Source organism: Limulus polyphemus, unplaced genomic scaffold (assembly GCF_000517525.1).
Source record: "Limulus polyphemus unplaced genomic scaffold, Limulus_polyphemus-2.1.2 Scaffold3514, whole genome shotgun sequence".
Classification (NCBI taxonomy): Eukaryota; Metazoa; Arthropoda; class Merostomata; order Xiphosura; family Limulidae; genus Limulus; species Limulus polyphemus.
Window position 1 is genome coordinate 95,685 of NW_013669124.1, and position 12,537 is coordinate 108,221.

Here is a 12,537-nt window from a genome sequence, read left to right on the forward strand (position 1 = left end):
GGTAGACATAGTAGTAGAAAAGTGGTGTTACTGTATTGTGTTAACCACATGGTGGTAGACATACTAGTAGAAAAGTGGTGTTACTGTATTGTGTTAACCATGTGGTGGTAGACATACTAGTAGAAAAGTGGTGTTACTGTAATGTGTTAACCATATGGTGGTAGACATACTAGTAGTAAAGTGGTGTTACTGTATTGTGTTAACCATGTGGTGGTAGACATACTAGTAGAAAAGTGGTGTTACTGTATTGTGTTAACCATATTATGGTAGACATACTAGTAGAAAAGTGGTGTTACTGTATTGTGTTAACCACATGGTGGTAGACATACTAGTAGAAAAGTGGTGTTACTGTATTGTGTTAACCACATGGTGGTAGACATACTAGTAGAAAAGTGGTGTTACTGTATTGTGTTAACCACATGGTGGTAGACATACTAGTAGAAAAGTGGTGTTACTGTAATGTGTTAATTAATGTTAATAATATACAGTTTTTATAGAATAAAGTTTATAACACAGAATTGTCTTTAGGATATTTACAGACTTATGCTAGATATGTTTATTGATGTTCCTCGTTACAAATACTTTAAGTAAATATGAAACCTAATCTATCATTTTATTGTCACTTTAGATAAGCTTCATTTATTGACTTCTTACTACAGGTAGGTTAAAGTGCACTTGTCTAGACTTTTTAGAGATTTACATTCAAAATTGATTTAAACTACTTTATTATCATCGTATCTGAATAAAATGGCATCAAAATGTAATAAATAAGATTTTAATGTTATGTTAGTTTTAAGTTCTTAGTTTGATAAAGAAATATTTTAAAAAATTGTTTAACTTTCCTAATATGAGAACTGTGACATTTTCTCTCTATATCTTCCCTCTTCTCTAATTTATTTACCACCCCTCTGAGTTAATTAAGTTGTTTCCTTACTTTCTATTGAAACATTATTATAAATGTAGTTAATAAAGCATTTCTAGTGTAAACAAAACATGGAAATGTAGTTGTTGTTTTTTATGACATCCTTAGTGTCATATTTATTATGGTAGCACTGACTCCAGTAGCATGAGGTAAAAATGAAGAAGAAAAAGGACCAAAATAACAGCTAGGAAAATATTGGATTTCAAAACAGGCTGAATTACCACTAAAATATGAAAAGTGTTACATTGTTGTGTTGCTTTTATAATATAAACAAATGTTAATAGTGTTCTGTGATGAAATGCAGAGTGTGTATCAACTTACCCATTCGTCCAACTCTCATGTGACCTATTGTACTTGCATCACTCCTGCTTTCTTGCAATATAATCCAGTTTTTGTTTTAACAGATGTACGTTTTGCAAAAACTTTTTTTAGACAAAAACAATTTTGCCACAAATATTCTTAAGAAAATGTGTCCTTTGTTCAACATGAATATTTGTTATCTTATCAACATTTCTACTGTGACAAGATTTTCACTATAGTATTAGGACCACCTGTCTCTTAAAGTAAATCAAATGGTAGATTAGGCTTTATCCATATTTAAAATACTCGTAACCATGACTCTAGATAAACATAAAGATAATTTTATGTTATAAACTTTATTCTATAAAAACTGTACATTATTAACATTATTTAACACAATGTAGTAACATCACTTTTCTACTAGTATGTATACCACAATATGGTTAATTCAGTGAAAAAATTAACCCTAAATTTATCTTCATAATTTCCATACTATAACTTCTAATATATTTTTTTGTATCTTCACAAAATTTCACAAGCTTTAGTTACATTTATAATAATAAATAAAGAATACACATGAAAAAAAAAAGAATTAAAGTATTTATCTGGGTCTTTGTTTTTTGCTCTAGACTGTTGATGAAACTTAACCCTACTTTTTTTATACTAATGGTACTGATGCACTGAATAATTTTTTATTTCATTAGATAATGCACCAAAGAACACAGAATGATAACATACAAAAAACAGACAATGTGCTATAATTATCACAATTTTTCTGGCTTTATAAATATGCGACAAGAGCCTGTTAAAAAATTCAACTAAACTCGTCGATGTGTTTCCCATGGGAATAAAGTTCGAACTGGAAGCCAAATAGAAAATTTTCTGTACAGAAAACAATGCAACATAATATGTTGTTCAATAGATTAAAACCTTAACTTTCTATTGGTTATAAATAATATAGCATTAAACGTGAGAGAGAACTATTACTAACTTGTGAAAGAGAGGATGTGACAGGTGGGCATGCAAGAGGGCTCTGATCTTCTAATTTATGGCTCTATAACCAAATAAGATTGAATTCTATAAAAAGTATACTTTGTCTGAGCATTGAAAACATTTCAATGATTAACTTATGTTAAAATTTGTACTTCACGGAGAAGTGGTAACTAAATTAGGGAAGTGAGGATACCTAGAGAGCAAATGTCACAATTCTCATAATATGGGAAAAAATCCAGACATAGAAATCCTCTGGAACAAAATATTCAATGAGTGGGTCAAATAGACCCATCTTGTCTACTACAATGTTAAATCATTCACCAAGGTTGAAAGGTACAAGTAGATGTAGTGGGAATCATTCAATGAATGGGTATAAAAGATAAGACAGGAGACCAAACTTTACATACTGCTTGTTTTGAGAATGGACTTGACCAGAAGCAAAAGAAGGTGTAAACCTGATAAGCTTATCATGAATGAGAAACCAGTTACGTTGAAATACCTGCAAAAAAAAAGATGTAAGAGAGTTAAAATTCTCCTTACCTCAAGTTATAATCTTCCTATACTGAAAATGTATTTCTGATAGGTACTTACCTTTTCTCATAGATATAGCTATTCTCGTCTATCATGATATAAAAGTCTATTTAGTGTAGGTAGTTTTAATTAATTAATTTTGTGAATTAATATTTTATGATTGTTTGCTGTGTTTTTTATAATAAGAGAATTAAAAGCAGACAATTGTTGGAAGTTGTGTTTATAAATCATTGATGTTGAGACTATTGAATATCACATGCAATACATTTATGTCAAGAATATAGAGATTTCTAGAAGGCAGGCAGACGATTGAGTGATACATATATAAATAGTGTGAGATGAGTGGAAACAGCAGACAGACAGAGCAAATGAGAAACCAGAGAGTGGGAAGTAGAAATGCGGCCAACGAAATGGTTAGAAAATGAAAAATAACCATCGTAGGAGTGGACAGTCTAAAGGTTGATATGTTAAAGTGAGATTAACAGTTTTTGACACTTTAGGAGAATAATTTGTCTTGTCAAACAGTGTTCTGAAGCAATTGAACCTGCCTGTGTGGATATTGACAAAAAAACAGACAATTATTGGAGGTAGGTCTGTATGCAAAAAAAAAAGCAGACGAGTATCAGAAGTTCAGGATTCAACTGCAATAACTCAACAAGGCAGTGTAAGTGAATTATACACAAAATACTAGTATGATAGAAATAAAAAATGTTAGTTCGACTTGTCAACTGAAATTCTAAAGTAATTGAATAGGCCTAAGTTGACTTTTGACAAGAAGAAGAGAACTATATATATAGTGTCTATGATATGCCAGTAATCTCTATAGTGTAAAGAATTTGTTGTACACACTTTTAACTTGTTCCAAATATATATATATATATTATTTTGAAAACAAGTGGAGTGGATGCTGTTCATTTATTGCATTTATCTACTTACTATAGAAGAATCCTAAGACCAATAACAACACGCTATATACTTATACCCCTATGAAATATAAGTAAAAGCGTTTAATTGACAATTGGCAAACATAACATCTGACATTGTTCAATGCTGCCCTCTATATGCAAAAATTTGTTCGCGTGCCACAAGCCTTGGGCTCCCATATACTCCAAGATCAAGGTGTAGTGTAGCTAGGGCAATGTTCAGACTGTATGATTTGGTATGCGTTCAGTTGTACAATTTACTCACCTTACATATATAAACAGGGACTATGTTCCTTCATGTCTAGTGAGGAGAACACTCTGCCCGATTCAGTTGGCTAATAGAGGATAACCTGCACTACACCGAGACAGACACCCCTGCCCTACTTCTCATCACATTATGCTGTCTACTTGGACTCTCTCTGCACAACTGATGAGGAACTCTCTAAATTTACCATCCCAGGAACTAAGAGTGGAAAGGTCTCCCATGTTCTAGGTGAAGACTGGGTGGGGTGGGGGGAATTTATGTTGGGGAGACACCTATGTTCCTTGGACCAAGTTGGATCTAACCACCAGAAAGTTCTTTAACTGGATGAAATGTAAAGAGTTATTGCAAAACCTAAACTAACACAGTTCCTGTTATATCATGAGTCTAAGTGGAAATAGCTCAAGGATAGCAGCATACACAAAATCCCAACAGCATACTTACAAGTAATAACTACTGTATGTAAAGTGATAACCATCTTGTTTCAGAAGAAGCTATTGCAAGGTTAGCTGAAATTTTTGGGAGGGGATTAGTAAATTTTAACACCCCATGATGGGCTGAAGTATTAAAAACAAAGTCGTAACAGAAACATTATCAGTGAGACCTGCAGTTAATGAATGCTGTATAGTGGATATTTGATCCTCACTAAAAGAATCAGAATAACAAGAATAGCTAATAGCTGAATGTCTTGTAAAAGATAAAGTCTGAGAAAACAGCATGGAGCACATAAAATTAACAATGATCAAAGATCATGTGGTAGTGGAATAAAAGTTACCTTATTATTTTGTAAATTTCTAACAGTATAAGCTACAAAACAAACATCAAGAAATAGTGAAGTAAACAGGGGTTAAAGTATAGAATTATCCGACATGACACTAACACACTAATAGAAGCTGATTCAAGATGTAAAATAAAATATACCAAAGAAAAAAAGGAGAAATAAGAACAGAAAAAGTTTCAACAGCATTATGGCTACCATACAAAGCCCTCGTTGCAAATAACGAAACAAAAAATGGACTGAGTAAAAGTTGATATGTTTCAAAATCATGTGAAAATTATCAACATTCCACAAATCAAGCATCCAAGGCATCATGAAATGTGCCAGGGATCAAGTACTACCATTGTGAAATGTTCATTAATAAGGGACAACAATGCAACAACTGATTCACCCTACATGCTAAAGACAGACAGCCTCCACAGAAGTTGGAACTATTTGTCTCAGAATTGAAAATAACTCCCTAATAAATTGAGACAAATTTAGCAGCATAAATAACTTTTTTTTTTTGGCTTGTATGTATTCAGGTTGTAGGAGGGTGTACTAAATCATTAATTAGCCAGTTGGTTAATTAACCAACAAATACCACTAAATAAAACACATAGATGCTTGTTAATACCAAGTATGTTTTTTATTCAGCAACATTTGATGTCTTCTAAAGTGGGCCATTCAACAAATATTTCTCTTGCATGTTTTCATCCTGTTAGATGTGTTTAGTTGTCTCTGTTCTATCAACCAATCAAATTCATGTTTTACTGTAACAGTCCTGAACGTGTGTGTAAATACTGTAATCATTGTTTGTTTCAGAATCTGTTGTGTATCATCCAAGCTTTAATCTAATCTACAGAGACATTTCTTTAAAATAAAACCTTCATTCAAGGGATGTATTTACCATTCAGTCTTGATTTGTTTTGGTGTATATATATATATATATACCTTTTTAATGTTTTTTTTAATTGACTGTGTTAAACCATAATCATAGTTATTTATTTATTCAGTTACTAAATCATTAAATGTATATATATTTATTAATCCTTTTGTTTCTTTAAATGCATCTTTTGATTGTAGATCCAGATCCACACTTGAACAATTATTCTGGAAAACAGTTTCCTGGACATCAAATTGTAAACAACAATTACCAGTTTCTGAATCCAAGTGATAGTAATATATCTGATAAAACGTTGTTGATGGTAAATAACCAGAAAATATGTAACATTTCCCATAGTGAAGCTACAGCATGCAGTAACAATGTGTGTGACAAAGAATTAGAAAGTAAACATCATCTAGAATTAAATGTGAGGTCACATCCTGGGAAGAAACAACACAGGTGTGTAGTGTGTGGCAAACAGTTTGTAACACAGAGTAACTTAAAAATACACTTGAGGATACACACTGGAGAGAAACCGTACAGTTGTTTAGTTTGTGATAAAAAATTTAGGAGTAAAAGTCAACTAAATAGACATAAGAAGGTACACACTGGAGAGAAACCGTACAGTTGTCTAGTGTGTGGTAAAGAATTTGTAAATAATTCCTGTCTAGAAGAACATGTTAGGATACATACTGGAGAGAAACCATACAGTTGTGCATTATGTTGGAAAAGATATCGAAGTAAAAGACAATTAACAGTACATGAGAGAGTACACAGTGGAGAGAAACCATATACTTGTGCAGTGTGTAAAAAAAAATTTGGGAATAAAAGTCACCTTAACAGACATGAGAAGATACACACCAATGAAAAACCACACAGTTGTTTAGTGTGTAATAAAATAGTTCATGGCAGTAGTCAGTTAAAAAAACATGAGAGAATACATACTGGTGAGAAACCTTTCACTTGTGTAGTTTGTGATAAAAAATTTGGATATAAAAGTCTTCTTAATGCACATGAGAAGGTACATACTGGAGAGAAACCATATGAATGTTTAGTTTGTGGAAAAAGATTTGGGACAAATACCTGGCTACAAGAACATGTGAGGATACACACTGGAGAGAAACCATACAATTGTGTAGTGTGTAACAAAAACTTTCGAAGAAATACTCAGTTGAAAGAACACGAGAGAGTACACACTGGGGAGAAACCATACAGTTGTGTAGTTTGTAACAAAGGATTTCGAAGCAATAGTCAGTTAAAAATTCACGAGAGAGTACATACTGGGGAGAAACCGTACACTTGTGTAGTTTGTGATAAAATCTTTAGGAGTAAAAGTCATCTTAACAGACATGAGAAGGTGCATACTGGAGAGAAACCATACAGTTGTGTGGTGTGTGGTAAAGAGTTTGTTATAAATACTTGGTTACAAGAACATATGAGGATACACACTGGAGAAAAACCATACAGTTGTTTAGTGTGTGGCAAAGAATTTGTAAGTAACAATAAACTTAAAACACACCAGAGGGTACACACTGGAGAAAAACCATATAGTTGTTTAGTGTGTGGGAAAAAATTTGGAAGAAACATTTATCTTAAAGCTCATCAAAGGACCCACACGGGGGAGAAACCGTACAGTTGTTTAGAGTGTGGGAAAAAGTTTTTAAGTAATAATAACCTTAAAACACATAAAAGGATACACACTGGAGAGAAACCATTCAGCTGTTTTGTGTGTCATAAAGAATTTACAAGAAATTATAGTCTTAAAATGCATCAAAAGATACACAATGGGGAGAAACCATACAGTTGTGCCAAAGAGTACAAAAGAATTAGATACATTAGAGCACATTAAATAATACACGATGGGGAGAACTTTCAATTTTGTAGTGTATGGTAATAAATTATTACCTGAAAAACTTGGTGAAGAAATCCATCTCAAAATCATGATATTACAGATGCTGGAGAGTATCTATTTCATTGTTTTGTGTGTGGCTTGAAAATTGTAATAAATAGTAACCTAGAAAAACGTGAAGACACACATACACACACTGGGGAGAAACTGTACAGTTTTGTAAGGATATTTTACATATCTAAAATACATAACTTACACAGTTAGAGGAAAACTGCAAAAGTCTGAAATCAAGAAGTTGTAAACTGATAAAAATAACAAAATATACAAGTTTGTTGTGTGTGGCAGGGATTTTGGAAGGTAAAGCTGTGTATCAAAATACATGCGGGGCTTAATCCATTTTTAGGTTGGTTGTTGTTAATTTTTTGTTTTGTGTTTCTGAAGAAATTAATGGTGAAAGACATCACTGGAGTCAAATCTTTCAATTGTATTATACAAATCCATAACATAAAACCTATATATATAGTAAGTACAGATCCTGCTTTGTGCTCCATCGATCTGCATGTAGGTACCTCTTCTTCAGAACAAAAGAAACCAAAAACTTTGATCAAAATAGTACATATTCAGAGTAAAAGGTGAAAATTATTGTGCCACAAGAGACCAGGCAATATATGTGTCTTCTTCTGGGTGAAATTAAATAAAGTAATATGTCAACAACAATATTTGCTATATCCAATACCAGATCTCATCAAGACGGCTAGGATACGACAGATATACTAATGGTTGAGATGCTATTTGTTATTAAATTTCAAGTAAGTTTTATTTAGATAATGCAGTATGTTGTAGATAATTAACCAATCAAAAGGAGATACAGAAAAGCGAGAGAGAAAATACATGCAACCTCTGTAACAGAAAAGAAGCATTATTAGTTTTGTTAAGTTAAATGTATAAATAACCAAGTAATACATTTAAGAAAAAGTTTTTGAAACTTAAATGTCTGTGTAAGTTATTGAACATTTACTCATTGTTTTTTTTTAAAACAGTAGTATATGAATATCACCAATACACTATCCTACCAAAAGTCATGGGACACGGGTAGTTATGAATAAAACATGTCTTTATTCCTAGAAATTAATAGCCTTTGGCCTTAATGACTGCTTCAGTGTGTTGTGGAAGACTGTCTACCAATCTCTGGTAGAAAGCTGGTGATATTGTGTTCCACTCATCCTTTAAAGCATTAGTGAGTTTCATTACTGAAGAGGACCGTCTTGGCCTTGCCCTAATTCTGTGTTCCAGTTCATCCCAAAGATGTTCCATTGGGTTGAGGTCGGGGCTCTGTGCTGGCCACTGCAATGTTCTAATGTTATTCTCTTCAAACCATGTGTTCACAATCCTTGCTTTTTGACAAAGAGCATTATCATGTTGAAAGGTTTAAGGACCGGTACCATAAAATTGCCACAATGTCGGACAAACAGAGTTGTTCAGAACATCAATGTAGGACTCAGCATTCATGGATCCATGCACTGCAACCAGTGCCACAAGAATCATCCCCAGACCATGATACCACCACCTTCAAACTTCACTGTTGAGACAACACATTCAGGTAATAAGAATTTTCCAGGCATCCTCCATACCCAAACACGTCCATCAGACTGGAAAAGTGGGTAGCGTGACTTGTTGCTCCACAGAATTGGTGTACCTTGCACCATGCCAATCGACTGTGTGTATTTGTTTTTGTTATCAACGGCTTGTTGGCTGCAGCTCTTCTGTGAAAATTCATGGCATGCAGCTGTCGATGTGTCGTGGAAACACTTATAAGATTGGCTGTGGCTGCTCGCACCTCCAAACACAGATTATCTAGGGTCTGATGGCGAAATGAGGAAACCAGCCTTCTCAAGGTACGTCAGCTCTTGTCAGTCAGTATTTTATGCCTACCTGGTCATTTCTTGGGGTCATTGTCACATGTGGACTTCCATTTCTTCAGCACGTTGCTAATTGTCAACCTGGGAATGTTTAATTGTTGCACAATAGCAAATACAGACATTTTCTCCAAATGACATCCAACTCTCCTTCTGCACTGAAACTGTTAGCTCTATCCGTGTACTCATCATTCGGAATGTTCGAAATGACTTCTGAGTGAACTACTGTTCACCTTTGTAGGCCAAACTATTTGCACATTCCATCATCACACCCATTTTCTTGCAATCAGAGGTGTGTTCCATGACTTTTGGTAGGATAGTTAATTATTTATCATTATTTTGAATGTCTTCTTTACTTCTAAAACGGTGTTGTAATTGTGTTTGTTAATTAAACTTTTTTAATCATTTTACCTCTTTTTTCAATATTGTATATATATATTTTAACAATAATTTGATTTACATAGTCAAATGATATAGATAAATCCAACAATAAAGTTATGAGAAATTCAGTTTTCTCCAAATTACTAATAACAATTTTAAACAAAATTTATGTTTCATTATGTGTAGATTTACCCTTACAAAATCTATACTTAAAATCAAATAAATCAAAGTCTAGTGGTAATCCATTTTCTACTAATATTTTTTAGAACCTATGCTTATAATTAACTTAGAATCTATAATTATTGTATGATAATTACAAATTTGTCTTGTATCTCCCTTTTTAGATATTTGTATTACTGCTTTTTTCAGTCTGGAAACATTTCTTTATCAATACAGAAATATGTATTGCAATAGGACAACTGTTGATTCAGTAATTACTAAAGAATTATAGTCTAATGAAACTGATTTAATTATTGTAATATATCAGTAGTTTCATTTTTGGATATTGGTTCGACAAATAAACTAGCAAATTTAGTTTTGAGATTATCAAACTATATTTATTACTCGGCTGATTTATTTCACCATCTTCTCTATCAGAGAGTACAGTATCGATCCCCAAGTAGGGATGGATCTGGATAAAAATGGGGGCCTGTACATTGTTTGATAGCACGTACGCCAGGACGTTCGCAAATGAAAGGCCTTCACTAATCAAGTATAAAACTGCCTCTAAAGTTTGGTTAACTTTCCCTGACGTTTAGAAAATCGGCTACAAAAACTTCGTAGGATGTGCCTTTTTAAACCTACAGCAGCAAGTGATCCACGATAGGTTAGTAACAGCCCAAGCTAATAATCATGATCTCTGATCATTATGCCATTATGTGCATTATATGGAAGTAGATAATCTACCGTATACCCCTTACTGCACCACGCAGTATCCAGGTATTGCTTCAAGAAGTAACGTTTATAGATTATATTATGGCTCCCTATAGAATATGACAGAATAAGTTGGTGAGATGGTGCCTTCCACCTAGAAGTGCAGAAACTAATAAAATATTTATTCTAAAATTGTAAGGATGGAAAAACATCAGAAACTAGCGAGCATTTGGCATGGGAGGAAAATCTGCTTTACCCGTTCCTGCATTCCAATACCTAACATACATATGCATCCACCATGTGAGTGTAGTGTATGAGTGGGAGTGGTGAAATGCAGGAATGGATAATGCAGTTTTTCCTCCCATCACAAATGCTCTCTAGTTTCTGATATTTTTCCATCCCAACAATTTTCGAATAAATTTTTTGTTACTAAATCTATTAAAGCCTCCCTGTGGCTCAGTGATAAGTCTGCAGGTTTAGAATTCTGATAATTGGATTTCAATAGCACATTAGTAAGAGCACAGATAACCTATTGTGTAGCTTTGTGTTTAACAAACTAAATTATTCACAAAAATAAAGCGTTATGTACATTCACTTTTAATAAATATGTTATTGCAAAATTATCAGTGGTCATGTCACCGTTTCTCATATGTTTTACATATCTCTGTGAAAGTAGAATACCACCATAAGTTTTTGTGATAACATCATTTATTTCTAAACACACTACATTTATCATAAGTTGCATGAACAACTTTATCGACCTAAACTAAGTTTAAGTTGATGAAATGTGACTTTTATCAATTCGACTTAAATCTTTTTTCACGCCAGAACTGAAAGAAAGAAGAATAAATATATACAAAATGTACTGTAACTTCAAAACCGAGAAACATAAAATCAGGGGAACGCTTATCTACTAATGTATGATATTTAATAATAATAAAAAACTAAGTAAAAGAAAGCAAGGCAAAAAACAAATTTAAATAAAGAAACTAAAATCTGTTTTATCATACAAAGCAACACTCATAACAATCTATATACTACTAAAACTCTGAGATTGTTTGTTTGCTTGTCTGTAACAATACAACACAAAATACACAGTTCTCTAAATATAAGATTTATACTCCAATATTCACTTTGCCATACGAGGTAAAAACAAATCATAACATATATCATGAAAAAATGAAACGATGGTTATAAAACCTTTCTTAATAGAACATAAAAAATATACAAAACGGACTTTTCTTGGATATTTCAGTATTAAGAGTAAAGAAATCGAATGGTAGTTATAAAAGGAGTCATGAGGTAAGGTGAAAGAAAGTTTAATTAAAAATTGAACAAAGTATCTTGGAAATTATAATATAATTGAAATACATTGTTTTAAATACAATGCACAAATTAAGTCCGAAATTACATGTAATACATTAAAAAACTACATGCATTAAAATATAAGTTATGTATTGACGTTTGACCAGTTTATCAGAAACTGGACAATGATCAAAAGCTAGATGATAACCATATAAATAAAACATTTTAGTTGACGTTTTAGAATATCACAGATTCAGTAATCTGAAGACAGAACGTGCAAAATTACAAGTGAATTAGAACAGATTTGATGTAAAAGTGGTTATGAGTCGCTTAAAGCATGTGACTTTAATTTAGTGGCCAGTTTGTTGTGACACTTGGAGGTTATGTTCTTCCACTTTTATAGAATGATCAAATGTGGTGTAGGTAGCGCACACACTGTTGGAAGGATAGCAGTGTTTTCTGTATACAGTAGTTATATCTCTCAATTTGATCCAGAACTTGTGGTTTTTGATGTCCAAGTATTATAATTCAATATTTACCAAAAAGGTTCAGAAAATGTTATGCTTTATTCTAAAAGGTACACTGATAGTGTTGTTTTTTTTTAATTTCGCGCAAAGCTACACGAGGGCTATCTGCGTT

The 12,537-nt window shown here is 32.8% G+C and overlaps 1 protein-coding gene across 11 annotated transcripts in view; it reads left to right on the forward strand.

Moving 5' to 3' along the window:
• LOC106469492 (zinc finger protein OZF-like) overlaps window positions 1-10,274 on the forward strand; it is a 105,415-nt gene extending 95,141 nt beyond the window's left edge. For all 11 annotated transcript variants that reach the window (XM_022398027.1, XM_022398024.1, XM_022398026.1 and 8 more), the window contains one exon: window positions 5,775-10,274. In XM_022398027.1, the coding sequence (XP_022253735.1) occupies window positions 5,775-7,423 (1,649 nt within the window). In that variant the 3' untranslated portion in view covers window positions 7,424-10,274. The remainder of the gene's footprint in view (window positions 1-5,774) is intronic.
• The last annotated feature ends 2,263 nt before the right edge of the window (window positions 10,275-12,537 follow it).